At 42.5% G+C, this 15,775-nt stretch overlaps 3 protein-coding genes across 3 annotated transcripts; all 3 read right to left on the minus strand.

Annotated features, from left to right (window-relative positions):
• Positions 1–404: 404 nt before the first annotated feature.
• On the minus strand, positions 405–3,967 carry LOC115385750 (E3 ubiquitin-protein ligase TRIM21-like). Its single transcript, XM_030087821.1, has 7 exons — positions 3,949–3,967; positions 2,298–2,881; positions 2,124–2,219; positions 1,778–2,011; positions 1,539–1,695; positions 1,437–1,463; positions 405–1,362 (listed from the first exon to the last, which is right to left on the minus strand). The coding sequence occupies exons 2-7, from the start codon at positions 2,874–2,876 to the stop codon at positions 827–829; spliced, it is 1,629 nt and encodes a 542-aa protein (XP_029943681.1). The 5' UTR covers positions 2,877–2,881; positions 3,949–3,967; the 3' UTR covers positions 405–826.
• Positions 3,968–5,784: 1,817 nt separating this feature from the next.
• On the minus strand, positions 5,785–6,760 carry LOC115386171 (E3 ubiquitin-protein ligase TRIM47-like). The gene is made up of 3 exons (XM_030088393.1): positions 6,196–6,760; positions 6,050–6,130; positions 5,785–5,808 (listed from the first exon to the last, which is right to left on the minus strand). The coding sequence occupies exons 1-3, from the start codon at positions 6,739–6,741 to the stop codon at positions 5,785–5,787; spliced, it is 651 nt and encodes a 216-aa protein (XP_029944253.1). The 5' UTR covers positions 6,742–6,760.
• A 3,519-nt stretch (positions 6,761–10,279) lies between these two features.
• Positions 10,280–14,815, minus strand: LOC115386172 (probable E3 ubiquitin-protein ligase TRIML1). Its single transcript, XM_030088394.1, has 6 exons — positions 14,234–14,815; positions 13,167–13,262; positions 12,854–13,087; positions 12,576–12,723; positions 12,452–12,478; positions 10,280–11,295 (listed from the first exon to the last, which is right to left on the minus strand). Exons 1-6 carry the CDS (start codon positions 14,813–14,815, stop codon positions 10,766–10,768), a joined length of 1,617 nt encoding a protein of 538 aa, XP_029944254.1. The 3' UTR covers positions 10,280–10,765.
• Positions 14,816–15,775: the final 960 nt, after the last annotated feature.

The following is a 15,775-nucleotide window of genomic DNA, read 5'->3' on the forward strand; positions in this document are numbered from 1 at the left end:
CGGCAATCAGTGTTGCCGCTTTTTTCTAACTCTGATTACGGAGATAAACTTTAACCATCGTCTGAAAGCAACAGTCAAGCAAGAGCAAGAGTCTGAAGGGTCTGAAGAGTCTGCGCTTGGTTAGTTTCTAACAGGAAAAGATGTTTTCGCGTGTCTTTGCGTGTAGAGAAGCTAGAGCTAAAGAGCTAAAGCTAGTCAGCATTTGTTTTGAAGCGCTGATTGGTTGAAGTACGCTGTCAGTCAAAGTCCACAGGGGGAGAGGCGGCATTTTCAGTGAAACAGAGCGTTTTCTCTTCCGGGTTTCAGAATTAGCCCCAGAAAATCTTTTATTTCACACAAAATGACTTTTCCTTAGCGCCAAAAATAAACTATTACCATGTTAATGCCATTTCTAGGGTTTGGACTAGCTAAAAAAGTATGATACAGCCCCTTTAATAGAAGTACAAGAAACTGGTTCTGAGTAATGTCTTTTTTTTTTTTTTAACATTGTCTTAACTAATTTCATAAGAGTTAGAGATACATTGTTTCCGGAAGAAGACCTCAAATTATTTGGAACACAAATACAACATGCAAAACACAAATGCAAAACCCCACAATGAATGCAAACACCAATATGAATGTCACAGCAGAAGAGAGTAAACTCCTCCTCAGTAGAAGAAACAAAGATATGATAAATCAGTAAATGTGTTTCCTCCTAACTGTTTTCTACTTCTTTTCCCAGAATAACATGATTGCTTTCACTCCCAGAAAAGGGCAAAGAGGACAGGATTCATTTGGAACACAAACACACAGATTCTCCTCAAGTGTTGAGTCACTAACATCCTGTTTATATCACAGAAATAATCAAAGGCTCCAAATTTCTGTCGCCCTGCTTCACGTGTGGACCAAAATACGAGTAAAGCTCTCCTTTGAACGTGCACTCCGTGAAGGAGTAGATGTGTGAGTGAGCCGTCAGGTTGTAGAAGGAGACCAGACCCTCCTCGTAGTCCACGAACACCCCCACCTTCTCCGGTTTCTCTTCCAGGTGCAGACGGAGTGGCGGCGCCGTCAGAGCTGCGTACTTGTCGTCTTCATATTGCGCGACGACCCAGTAGCCGTTATCGGGGCTCACCCTCGGTTTCCCCCTGCGGTTGGCGTCACCTCTTGCCACTCCGAGATCCCAGCCGGTCTTATTGCAGACCTCCACTTCCCAATAAGCCCTCCCAGAAGACAAACTCTGGTGGCTGAGGATGCTGCCGAGCAGGTCGAACCTCTTGGGACTGTCGGCGACATTCTGGTCCTGTCCTCCGTCGATCACTGCTTTTCCGTCTTTGGAAACGACGAGGCGTCGGTGCGCGCTCATGGGATCCAGCTGTACATCCTCTGTTGATTGAAATGTTTTAGTGAATCGAGCGTATCTGTACAGAGAGAGCCAGTTAAAGAGAATCACAGCTCACCTGTAAAGACTGAGATCCTCTCAAGTTCTGTGAAGTAAAGGAGAGTTTCTCATTCACCGCGCAGGAGTTTGGCTTAAGCTAACTTTTACTGTTGAGTCTTACCGAATGCGGTCAGTTTCTCAAGCTCCTCTCGAATTTTCTCCATCATTTTTGTGGTAGTTTTCCTCATGGTGCCAAAACAAAGCGATGTGTCGAGTGCCACCTGAGTCCAGTCTTTGAAGTCTTTGAAGCAGACAGTGTCCTGACGAGGTGGGTACAGCTAAAGAGACAAAACAGTTAAACTGACTCACGGCTCAATAGAAGGAAAAAAACTTCCAGGAGGAAGGCCGGGATTGTCTCACCTGAAGGAAAAGGACGTGATCCTCGAGCACAGAAATATCATCCAATTCACAGATCATTGTGTCTAAGTTTTTTATCTCTGCTTCCAACTTGCTTTTTAGGTATTCTGCTTCCTTTTCCAAGACCTTCTTCCTGTCCTCCAGTGGCTGAAGCAGCACTGCCTGGACTTCCTCCACGATAGCTAGCACTGCATTAAGCACAGCCTCAATATCCCACCAGTCGTTGTCCAGCCGATCCTTAAAATTATTTAGACAGTAGCAGAAACACTCCATATCTCACCAGGTGTATCCTGCCCTCATAGGGATTTAGGGATAGGGTTGGTTTTTCAGTCTGGATTTCAGATCTTACCTTGCAGCTCTTCAGAGCAGTATTGATCTCATCCACTTTTGATTTTCGCTCATCAATTTTCTGCTGTAGCTCATCCTTAGTGTTTCCAAGTTTGACCTGCAGAAGACGAAAACCAAGTCATTTTCAAAATTCCTTGTGTTTCTTTCATCAATGTTAAACACTAAATACTCTCACCATTTTCTCCTTCCATTCAGTTTCAGTGGACACGGCCTCATGTTGACCTTCCTCCAAGCAGCGAACGCAAACGCACTTCTGCTGATTCCTGCTGAACAGTTCGAGAGGGCGTCCATGATTCAGACAAGCCCTCGAATCTAAATTCCTCACGGGCTCCACCAGCTTGTGGCCCTTCAGTCTTTCGGCCGAAAGGTGAAAGTACAGGTGAGCCGAACAATACGAGACGAGACACACGAGGCAGGACTTCTTCGCCTTGAGCTTCTCCTCTGTGCAGACGTCGCACGGCACTTCGCCCCACGCCCCGGTGTACTTCTCAGGATCGTCTTCTGTTTGCGTCTGTTTCAGCTGTTGGACAACTTCTCTGAGGACAATATTCACATCGGGGACAACATTCAGATGCTTTTTGCATAAAGGACATGTCCCGCCGCTGTGTTTCTGGTTGCCCACGAGGCAGTTCATGCAGAAGGAGTGGCCACAAACTGTAGTGACAGGATCATCGAACACTTTAAAGCAGATGGAGCACTTCAGGTGATCCTCCAGCTGGCTGGGCTGACTGAGAGAGGCTGAAAGGGAGGCCATCGTATCTGCTTAAAGACAGCAGCACAAGGTTACTCAGAAATTAGAGTTCAAGCATCAGTGTGTTAAATTTCCATGTCTTTTTCAATCAATAATTCAATCCCTAGAGATCAGATGCCTTGACACCCTGAAGAAATCACTAGTCCATCATAGGAATTGGTCGGGACCGAGCCCACCCACCCTCCTGCCCTCCCACGACAGAGACCATCCTCATACCTTGCTGACTGCTAAAATTAGATATATAAGCTTTTGAAAATCACTGAATGAAAAAAAACTGACTGTCAGAGTTTGATTGACAGCTGTTCTCAGCTGAATGATGTCATCACTCTACGTCCATATATGGTCAAGAGGGGGACAGGAAGCTGGAGTGGGAGAGAGCAGAACTTCGATCACAGACTTCCTGTTGGGTTTAGGTCAGGGATGTCAGCACGCGGTTTTTAGGTCTTGGCAAGGTGAACGATGGTTTGATCTCTCTACAACATTCCCACGGGCCATGGCGGCCATTTTAGTGTATCTAGGTGGTGCTAGAGAGCTCATTTTGGCAGCGATGGGGTTATTTTTTTCCATTTTATCAAATGTTTTGCCAGTCAAGATGTGCATGCAGAAATTTGGTGAGTTTTGGATGTGGTTTAGGGGATCAAATTTGTGTTTATACACTCAGTCAGTAAAACAAACGGACGATAAACAATAGAGACATTGCCCTCCAGGGCTTGGTCCCTAATAAGTCCCAAGACATTCAGCCACACACACAAACACACACCCAGAATCCAAACAAGATTTGTCTCAGTGCATCAGATAACTGATAACACTAAACCACGTAAATAACCATATCAAAACACCAAACTGAAGATCTTTTTCAAGGTGTGAAAACCATTCTAACAGAGCACTCGCATTATATTTATCCAGCTGTTTACACACCGGCACACCTACCCAGTAATTCAATCCAGCAAAGTGAGAGTTTAATACGACTGGATTTTACAGGAAGCACAAACTCAACCGACATCTCAACAAGTAAATAATCAGAGCGAGTTATTTTCCTTGTCATTTCTTTTCAGTGTGTTCAGAACATGCTTACCTCTCAGGCGATGAGCCGTTGCCTATTGAGTCCTGCGCCAGTGACTGCCAGTCTTTCCCTTTAAACCTCCCACTTCCTCTAAGTTTCGTTTCTCTTTCCATCACGTTTGCAAGTCTCAGCAAGTTCACTCAGCTCCACTTTAATTATACCGCACTTTACAGCAAACACAGCTGAGACAAAGTGCTATCCAATAATAGACATGAATACATAAAGTGCAAGATAAAATGCAATAAAAAAAAACATATTCATAAAAACAGCAGAAGACTCTCAAACTGGGTGAAAGGCCAAGAAATTCAAATGGGTTTTCAGATTTCTTTTAAAAATGCTTACCTCAGGTGACGAGCTGATTCAAATCGAGTCGTGTTCTACTGAGCGATGCTCCCGCTGCTCCTTTTCACTTCTGGTTGTCAAAGTCAATCGCTGTCCTTTGAGCAAATTTGCAAGTCAAAGCAGGCAAAACATCCAGGAGACCAACTGTTTGATCTCACCGTGACAAAAGGTTTCGATGGGCTTGACTTTGACGTTTCATGACAGCAAAGCTGGTTTGACTGGTGACATTTATTTGGAATAATCACTCTATAAGCTTCATTCTTGGTTCTTAAATCAAAGGCACATTTCTGACTATACATACAAGAATTTTGGATGTTTCCAGCACACTTTTATTTTTTATTATTTTGACATAACAGCATTTTGACATTTTAGTCATTCAGTAGAAAAAGGAAAACAATATAGACTTTCAAGACTGATTTATTATCTTCAACATCATTACATTCAAAATCCAGGCTTAAATTACATTCAAACAACAGCCACACTTTTTTTTTGTTTGAAAACTTTTGCACGTTTTCATGTTAAATATTTGTTTAAAACTGTGTAAGATATCAATACTATACTCAATATTTAGAATTTATCTTAAAAGAAAAATGCATATCCTGAAGAAAAATAGTTTCTTTCTCATAAAGTGATAAGAAATTGTCAATTTTTTTATGAAAACATTGAAGAAAAGCAAAAAACAAAAAAGCACTGCCTGCAGGCTTAAATCCCAGATAAATATCCCGTTAGAGAAGCATTAATAGAAGGATTGTGGGAGCATCTTGACGTTTGGCAATAAAATAATCCTACAGGTTGCTGGATATACTTATAAAAACCTGTGGACATGACAGCATTTCCAGATGAAACACATTGTTTGTCTGTTTCTGTGCTAAAAACATTGTTGATGTCTGTTTAAATGGGAATGGCATAAATGCTGAAAACGATGTAGTTTTCATGACAGGCCACTAGTGGATGCTGTTGGCTGCTTTTGCAATGAAACCACATAAACCAAAGCAGAGAACTTTGGAGATTCGTATGGTCAGATGACGTAGATGGACTGTCATTACAGTGACTCTGAACAACTTATCGCCCAAGTCCCTGGAGAATAAGGACAGCTGGCTTCATGACATTCTGAAGGCAAACACTGATGTTGTTTTGCAAAAGAACTATTTACTTCGGGTGTGGTGCAGAGACAGATCGGCATTTTCAGAAGGTTGTTTTTTCAGTACCTTCGAGTGCCATAAAAATGTCATATGAATGGACATTAGTCTTCTTCTATTAGGAACATATAAAAAGGTAAAAAATTCTCTTCAATGCAAAAAATGAAGAAACTGCTGTATTCTTTGTTCTATTAAAAAAAAAGGCAATAAATCTGACCTTTTCAACTCAGTTTTGCCCATCAAGTGCAGGATCATTGAAAGCAGAATAATGCAGAGTTCACCTGAGTCTCTCTGTTTGCATATGGTACGAGGAGAGAAAGATGAGAGAAAAGATGTTTCTGAGCTCGTCGTCAAGTCTTTCTCCAGGTCAGAAGGCACTGTGAAGGCACCGCTGCACAAACAGGAGGGACAGAACATGAAACCATCAATGCTTGCTCGGTTACAGTTGCTATTCTTCACTTTCACTTCATGGTTAGTGAGGTGTTTAAACACTTTAATACCTGGAGGAAGGTGAGGTTGTCTTCCGTCTGGGAGAGCTGCTCCAGCTCTGCGTGTCTCCTCTGCAGCTCGGCGACTTCCTCCTGGAGCTGTTTGATTTCTTCATTTTGTGCACAAGCCTCCTCTGGATTCACAGACAGCTCCAGCTTCTTCACTTCAGTCAGTCTCTCGTCAATCATTCGCTGAAGTTTCATCCGTCTGCGTTTTAGTCTGACCTGTGAGAGAGCGCAGCTTTAATGACTCGTGTGGTTCCGGTTCTGGAGCTCGGATCTGACGTTACCTTCTTCTTTGCAGCCTCGTTGCCGATGGATATGATGTGGTGTCCTCTGTGCTCTGTCTGGGCACACATGGCACAAACGCAAGTCTGGTCGCTCCTGCAAAACCTCTCCAGCTGTTTCCCGTGCAGGCTGCACACAGAGTCCTCCAGGTTCTTCACCACACTAATCAGGAGGTGGCGCCCTAGCTCTTCGTCCTGGTAGTGCGGCTCCAGGTGATCTCCGCAGTAGGAAGCCAGGCACACCAGGCAGGACTTGACCGCCGGACGCTTGGAGGGGCAGAGGTCGCAGGGAACCTCGCCCGCCTTTAAAGGCGCGGCGGGGCCCTGAGGCTGAGCCGTCGAGTGGGTCTTGAGGCGCGGCCTGATGGGGAAGACCGCCTTGCAGAGCGGGCACTGGCAGGCCTCGTGGATCCTCCAGTATTCTCCGATGCATTCGAGGCAGAAGCGGTGTCCGCAGGGGAGCGAGGCGGGGCTGGTGAACTCATCCAGACAGATGCAGCACTCGGGAAGCGCCGACACCTGCTCAATGCTTAACGCCTGTTGTTGCATCTGCGTGCATCCGAGCGACACGTGGTCAGACAGGCATCAGTGAGCACAGGCGATGGCGGATTCCAGCGACTGTCCAACACAGAGCATCTGCAGGGAGGGCAGAGTCTTAAATTAGAATCCAGTATCACAGACTCTGGCAATGTTTACGCGACATTTTCAAGTGAAAAGGGAAACATTTTTAGGGTCGTATTACACAACAACGCTGCTCAGACCCACTGAAAAAACACATTTTTCAAAATGGCTTCAAAGGTGAACCTCTTTCAAAACACTGACTCCATCCTCGTGGACAAAGGGGAAAACTCGACTTTTTGAAAACGCTGCTGTTGCGCATGCACACCGCGTCCATTCATGTTACAGGTGGATACATGTTCCGCACTTTTTTTTATAATTTTCATATCACACAAACCAACGTGGACATGCAGAAGGCATGACTGGGCTAACCAAAACTACATGAACAGATCCACACGGTTACCAGACTTCACATAACACATACTTTTCACTTGAAACATGTTTGTGAATTTTCATGCTTTGTCTTATATTTATTTTTCCTCACTTTACTCACTTTAAAAAAAAAAAGTGATCACATCTTTAACATTTTCAAACAAAATTCTTTTGTAAAAAATGGAAAAGTAAATCATTGCTCACTGAAAGGCCTTCTACCAATGTTATCTATTATCTGTGGATTAATTTTTCTCTTAAAACCTTTGTCAATTTTTTTGTCAAATAATATTAAAAGGGAACATTCGCAACAGAAGATGTCAATTAAATCTATAAACAAATCTTCACAGCCTTTACTAGAAATATATGAATATGTGAAATTAAAATGATCGTGTCACAGAGCCTTTTTTAAATATTCAGTTTTAGGATTATTCATTCCAACAAACAAAACTAATTAAAATACATTGAACATATATCAACAAATCCAACCAGGAATCTGGGAATAATTATGGACTCGGGAATAGAATTCAACCAAAATTATTTATAGTGATACAATCATCTCACTACTATTTGAGAAATATTCTAAGAATTATGGGATTTCTGACTTCTTTTGAATGAATCAGGACATAAAACATTCTCAGGCTTTCCATTAAACACAAGATGTGACTTCTTTTAAAACCTTGATGCCTTTCTTAATCACCTTGTTTTATTGCATTTCCTTGTTGTGTTGCCTTGTGTCTGAACGGTGCCACAGTGATAAATCTTTGTACTACGGATTCCAGGGGGCGGAGGCGCGCTCGGAGAGCTCCGCCTCCCTGGAAGTACTCTCTTCCTGTTAACGTCACAAAAGCAAAAACCTCAACAACACTGTCTTCGTCGGTCAATGAAACGATACTGAGGATTGTTGAGGCAACAGGGTGAAGTTTAAGCTCTGCCTCGGTGAACCAGCTCCTACCGGACGCCTCCGCATCGACTCATCATCTCTCTTGGCTCGCCACCATTGCTGTCTCACAGGGAAGCCGCGGCAAAAGAAGAAATCCGCTCCCCGTCAGCATGTCCAAACTCAAACTGACGTAAAAACATGACTCTTAGTCCCGATAGGCAGCGTGCGGAGGGATCTGGCTCTGCTGCTCCTCGAGTTCATCTCCTCTCCGTCTCTTCAGGGGCCCTCTGGTGAAATCCACTGCAGAGCAGCGAGTGTCTGCCTCTGACCTCAGAGCGGGACGAGAGAAAAACACGGTGGGAATGCCGCCTACGCAGCAAACCACTCTCTGTTTGGACACTGGTGTAAACAACTGCCATGTGGAGGCCGGGTCACTTCAACCACAAGTCCTTACTTCCTTTCAGTGACGTGCGGTCAGAGGAGGCAGGGGAGGCCGACATGGGACAGAAAAAAAATGAAAGGAAATGAAAAAATAAATGGTTGTATTTTCCAGTGATTTTATAAACTAATTCGCAATTTATCTTTGTCGTTTTCATATTATCTTTTAATTTTCACGTTTACAATTAAAATACTGAGGAGAGAGGCAACGGAGACAGCGCCACGCAGCGCTGCACCAGGTCTGGGCCTCACGTGAAGACGGTGCTCTCTCTCTGTATGTCGCTATTAAATTTACAAATACGAATACTATATGAACTACATTTTTATAGTTTAGCTGATTTATAGAAAGAGCTGTGTTTTTGTCTTTGTTTCTGTAATGTGTTTCTTGGGCCATAAAATCGGTGGCGTGGAAGCATAAGGGAGGCCGGCAGTTCTCCGGCCTCATGTTAGGGGGCGCTAATGATGCCGGGGAGAGGCAGTGGAATAAGACATTTGTGTCAAGTGCTGAGTCAACAATTTTAGAGACTGGCTGTGTGGATGTCCACAGCTTTCCCTGCCTGCTTTTCTCACCCAGTTCATTTATGAGTAAAGGTAAGACCCTGATGACATGTTTTAAAATCAAATGTGCTTTTTGTGTGCTGGAGCCAAAGCACCGAGCAAGTGTATGGTAAGCAAAAGCCAAAGCACGAAGAAGACTTTTTTGTGAAACATTTTTATTCAGTTTTTTATCAATTGGTTTTATTTTTGGGTGCTTCTGGTGAGGGCTCATATGACGTATCTGACTGATGCCTCCCCAGCCATGAGCCTCACCACACTTCACTGCTTCCTTCAACTAACATTTTAAATACATTCTGTGTTTGTCATACATTATCTTGATCCACACATTGGACTGATAGTATCCCACAAAACATACAGTAGATATAAACTTTCATTGCCATTGTTTTTATTTTCCATTCTTTTTTTTTCCTTTAGATTGTGAAAGAAATTTATATATAAAAAAAAAAAAAACCCACAACTTTTTGCATAAAATATGTAATGGTATTTTAGAAAAACAGAGAAACTATCTTGGTGTAAAAGATATAAAAAGATATAAAAGTGTAAAAGAATAATAAACTAATTTGAGAGAGAGTGTTTTTTTTACTGATTTGCCTTTAATGATGTTTTTTATTTTCATTTTCCCTGCTATGTGAGGGCAGAATCCTCCTGTTGTGTTTAGAATGTGTATCTAACTACTTTAGTCAAATCTCTCGTCTGTTTATGCACTTTACTCTAACTAATTGCTCAGAATTTTGCCATTAAACCACTTATTTGTGTCACACAATAACGTCAGTCATGGTTTTATTTTTTTCAATGAAATCTGAAATAATTATTAATTCATTACTGAGAGCTTATTTCTCTTGTGGTCACAGTCACAGCAGCCACAGGCATTGGCATTAATGGAACACTGCCTCTTTTATCTTTATGTGCTTTTTACAGCAGTTACAACATGAGAAACTTTCCTCTTCTGTTAATCAGTGATTATATTTATGTCTTGTTGTCTGTTGCCCTCCTTCTCTGTCCTCTCCTTTTCTCTCTGTCTGCCCTCAAAGTGTCTTGAAATAACTGAGTTGTTTGTGGTGTTCTAGAAATAAACTTGAATTTAAATCGTTTGTCACAAATGAGACCACACACAGACTAACCTGTAAAAACCAACGCTCAAACTCAGCTTAAGGAATTTCATTCTGGGATTAAACAAGTCATTTTATTGTATTTTATCCTTTCACATGTCACATCAGCAATATTATACATACATAAACACTTAGAATACTAAAATCCCTTACCTTTTTCTTTACAGAACCACTGACTTGTCCTTGCTGTGTGTGTTGCTCTTCAGTTACAGTACTTCAGTTACACTCTTATCTCCTGTTAAGCGTTCCACACCAACACGCCTTCACCTGCAGGTTAGGTCTGGTGGACTCTGTCATTTCCAGGATGCTTGTAAACCCAGACCTCGTGACGTTATGGAAGCGACGCCAACGCTCCAAAAAAGGCAACGAACGGCTGTCATTCAGAAATTTTTATGGTTGTATCAATCAAGACTCGAGAGATTAAAATCGGTTTAATCTATGTACAGTTGTCGTTATTTCATAAACCCTTTACACAGTCATTGTCCCAAGCTTTAGCTCTCTTGACCTGCAAGCTAGCTGATGAAGCTCGCAATAAAATTGAAATACATTTTTTTTTATTTCTAGGTATTTCATCTTATTGGAGTCAGAGAGATTGTGTCTAGTTCCTAATGGGTAGAATAATCATCGGCTCAGATTTCTTCGCCTTGCTGTACAGATAAAAGCATGGGAAGAGTTTCTCTGTGAACGGCACTTTCTTGTATGTGTAGATGTGCAGCTTCTGATCGATCTCGTAGAAAGAGACCCTTCCCTCCTCACAGTCCACGTAAACCCCTATCTTCCTTGGCCTTGGAGACAGATTGATAACTTCATAGAATGAATGGTAAGCTTTATATTCACCACCCCTCTTTCCAATGGTGAAGAATCCGTTCTTTTTGGTTATGACGTTCTGGGTTCGGGGGACTGACTCTTTGGCCACGCCGACGTCCCAGGTGGACCACAGCCCTACTTGGACTTCCCAGTAGTGTCGCCCAGACGTGAAGCCCTCTTTCCCGAAAACCATGGACAGCTGGAATCTGTTGGAGCCGGGACATGTGGGACTTCTGGCGATGCTGAAGCGCTTCAGACGAGTATCGTAATCCGTCACCGCAAGGTGAATGCCTGCAGTGGACGGGTCAAAGTTGACTGCCTCTGCAAGACATTGGGTTTAATTTGTAATTATCATGTTTGATTAAAACAAGGCTGTTTGGTGAATTGAAAAGTTCTTTCCTCAACACAGTTAAATGTTACTTTTGAGTTAGTTGACAAAGTAACTGAGTCACTGGGGAGGACGCAAGCATTGAGCAAGCATTGACTTCCTTGGAAAAGTAAATAGCTTCTTACCCCCCTTTCACACTGAAGTACTGAGTCTGCCAAGGTCAGCGGACCACAGCAGACTGCAGTACGTGATGGTAGGAAGTTGTACGAAAAGCTATTTCTCGTTGAAAAAGACAAAAAGAACTTGTGTTTGAGCACTTATGTCACATCACTGGTGGATGCTGGCGGATTGACTCCGTATACGGCGTGCGTGCGGTCACGTAAAACCATGGATCCATGTCTTCCAGTTGAGCAGAGTTGGTGGACGGTTTTGGAACATTGTGCAGAGACAGCATTCTGTTCACCTGCAATTCGGTCCGACCGTGGTGTTTTCGGATTAAATTCCATGTGGATTGCCCCGCACGGCTGTGTATGCATTCGTCAAACAGTATGAAAGTGGCATTTTATAATATTACGCAGTCATCCGTGATTATTCGAGTTGGCATTGTTCATTTTCCGACGACTGCCTTTCAACTGGTCCGATTTAAAAATGAATACACAGTGACCTCCCACATTTCTGACTCTTTCCACATCCAATAGATTGATCTCGGACTAGTCACATATAATGCTGTACCAGCCAGTCCGCAACAGACCGCAAATAAATAAATAAATAAATAAATAAATTACCATGTATAATTTTTTAAAAAAGTACATTTTGGACAATCCTGGAAAGCTGCAGACAGTGGCATTCTGATTTCACATAATTTCACCAATGCATTTCTGGTATCAGCGACAGTCACAAAGTGGTATTAATAAACCTTGCTTTTGCATCTATCTCCCTCGTGTGATTAAGTCTGACATCTGGTTTACACTTTCAGTTCAGTAAATGATCATTTGAGAATTCTGGATTATTACTGTGTTGATTTACCACTGATCCCTCTAATTGTGCTAATTCTAACAATGAAATTGTGAATTTGACAGGAAGAAATAAAAAGATCAGACTCTCAGAGCTTCAGTAATTGTAACAGCGATCAGTTAAACTTCATCTCACCTTTATACTGTCTCATTCGGGTCAGCTCTACATGAAAACAGAGGTGAAGACAGCGACACAGTTATTTTCGTCTCACAACTTGGGGAAATCTTTGGTAAGAGTGACCATTGCGTAACATATTTACCCATGCCTGTCAGAGTTTTTAGCTCTGCTTGAAAAGTCAGCATGAGGTGAGACAGGGCCCTGCGCGTCGTCTGCACGTACAGGTCCGAGTAAACCTGCAGCTGGAGCAAGTCCTTGGCGTTCGACGCTCTGCTCAGCGCACGCAAAGCCTGAAATGATTCACAAGCACATGAAGGTGAATCATGAATACTTTGTTCTGAAGGACAGATGGTGAGGAGGCAGTTCAGAAGTGATCTTATTGTTAATCCAGTCGGTTCAGCGTCCCACAGTTTGACTCACCAGCAGAAACTGAAAGTGGTCCTCGTTGTGTTCCAGCTCCTCCAGCTCCGAGTGTTTCCTCTGTAGCTCTGCGATCTCCTCTTGCAGCTCTTTAACCACTGACTCATTTTTGCTCATTGACTTGGCCAGCCTGTTCTCGATGTACATTGCCAGGGCTGTTTGTTTCTCTTGAACTTTATTCACCAGAGTGTTGAAGAGTTCATTGCAAGCGTCCATCTCTGTGATACATTTTTCCTATGAAAAGAAGCCCAGCAGTTAAAAAAAGTGCTTTTTTTTTTCTTTTTCGTGTCTTCAATTGATCAAGAACACTCACAGTGGTCAGATCAGAAGAACTGGTGATCTCTGCGATCTTCCCCATTCGGTCTTGAATCATCTTATTTACTTCTGCTTTTCTGGACTCAATTGTCTCCTGAAAAGTGAAATGTTCAGTGAAGCGGATGTGAAGGCATGAACAAGTCCAACTTAGATGGGAATAAAATGTTCACAAACTCTTGTGTCAAATCTCAGAAAATAAATAAATAAATAAACACAATAAGCTTCATAATCTTAAATGGAAGAATTCCTGAAACTCCCGACGTTCAACATTCCAACGTGTTGCTTTTAGCTTCAAATAGTGATTTTTTTTTACTGGCAGCTATGATTCATAATGTGAGTCACAATAACTCTGCAGCATTTTTGTTTTGTTGTTTTTTTTTCCTTTTTTTTAAGGGGTTGGTTCAGTTTGCGTGATTAGATCAGGTCTCTTTTTCAACAAAGTGACTGCAACACATCAGCAGAAGTAAAAGGCTTAGAAACAAGAACCTTTTTTTAAAAAAAAAAAAATTGTTTAATGAAATAATGTACAAGATCACTGAGTCCGCGTAGTCTTTTGAACTTTAGTTTGTGTGAAAGTGTGTGTTTAGTGAGGCAAATTTAAAGATTTATTTCACAGTGCATTTCCTAATTTGACAAAAATTCTCACGAGAGTTTTCAGCTGCTTCTTCTTCTTCTTTTTGGGTTTGAATGTGTTATGTAAGTGACAGCAGCTGTGAATCTTTAATCTGAGATATTTGAAATTGGTTTCAGAGCAACAATACAGAATTGACTTTTTGCTGGAGATTAATTTTTACTTTTTAATTTAGAAGAAGTTACAAAGTGTGTTTGTTCCTCATCTGAAAGCATCTTGCAGAGATTCAGGCCCCGACTTCATTTCAAGTGAAAGCACATAATTTTTGCGTTTTCGTATTAAAAAAGTTTCACATGTACACTGCAACATTTTGAAAACACTGTCCATCATTTATATGGACAGACGACCCAGTGGGAATGTCATCACAGTGACTGTCAACTCTACAACTACCAAGTGACGGGAGAATGTGTGTGACTGTGCGAACCCCTCCTTACTTTTTGCCGAGCGGCTTCCTCCGGAACGGGCACGGTCTCGTGGCCTTTGTGCTCGGTCTCGCTGCACAGCAGACACACACACACCTGCTCGTCCCTGCAGAAGAGCTCCAGGATCATCCGGTGCTTGCCGCACATCCTCTCCTCCAGATTCTCCACCGGGTCGATCAGCTTGTGCCTCATGAGGGAGGGAACTCTCTGGTGAGGCTCCAGATGGGCGTCGCAGTAGGACGTCACGCACCCGAGGCAGGACTTTGACGCCTTCATCTTGAAGTCCGTGCACACGTCGCACTTCACCTTCCACGGTGCGTCGGGGGTTTCCGCCGCCTCCACCCTTCTCTTCTTTATTTGGGTGGAGATTTCTGCGATGAAGGTGTTGGTGGAGAACTCGCTCGTCCGATTAAAGCGCTTCTTGCACGTCGGGCACTGACAGAACTCGTCGGCGTCGTCCCCCGTCTGGACCAGGCAGGTCTTGCAGAAGTTGTGGCCGCACGGAGTGGTGACCGGATCACTGAAGACATTCAGACAGATCGGACACAGGAAGTGATCCTGTGGCAGTGACGCAAAGACATCCAGTACCGACATGATGAGATCTCTGCAGGAGAAAGTTTCTACTTAAATGCATGCATGTCTGTTCGTTCAGGATTATTCCATTATATGTAACACAGAAATTAAAAACACATTTACAGGGACCACTTTGTTGCAGGTCAGACAAGGTATTGCATACAAATATCCCAAAATAAATTACCAGACACCGCTTTGTAATAAAGACAAAATAAATGCAAACTGTTTCATTAGTGAAACAACAGATGTTTGAGCTCAAGATTGTTGGTTCATCAGTGAGTTTAGATCCTGTATCAATGCAGTTTTAAAAATTAAATGAAAAAAAAATCTGCAAAAAATCTCAATCACACCATAACAAGTGTGAACAATAATCTCAATGTTAGATAAGCATTGAGTGTGAGCTCTATTTTCAGACTGTTTCCAGAGCCAATTCAGACCCGCCCAGTGAGTCACATCCACATGAACAAGCCTGCACATCCCCGTTCTGTATTCCATTTTACCAAGTTCAGCATTTTAAATAACAAAAACACAACAGAAAACTCAAGCTATACAAAAGATGACCCACCTGGCTTCGGGTTTTTGTTTGCCGACAGTCTCCCGGCGTGTAGGACAGTGCGCCTTTGTAAAGACTAAAGAAACAGTTCAGAGCCGAAATTGAAATGAACCCTGAGTGGCTGGTCCAGCTGGAATAATCACAGTGGGTGTGGACAAGTCATGTCATTTCACTGAAACGAAACTCATGTCTTTCATCCACTGAAGCAAAAGAAAATTTAAAAATTTGCAAAATTTAGGATTGTATGAGCTATTTATTGCTTTCAACAACAGACAACTATTCAGAGTCAACATGCGGTTTGGAAAAACAAAGGTAACAGAGAAACTTTTAGTTGTTCAGATGAAGGGATCCTTTAAGGAAAATACACAACAATTATACATGAATACTCAGACCACCTACTTTTACATAGAAAAGTTCAAGAAAGGCCG

This window comes from Salarias fasciatus, chromosome 3 (assembly GCF_902148845.1).
Source record: "Salarias fasciatus chromosome 3, fSalaFa1.1, whole genome shotgun sequence".
Taxonomy (NCBI): Eukaryota; Metazoa; Chordata; class Actinopteri; order Blenniiformes; family Blenniidae; genus Salarias; species Salarias fasciatus.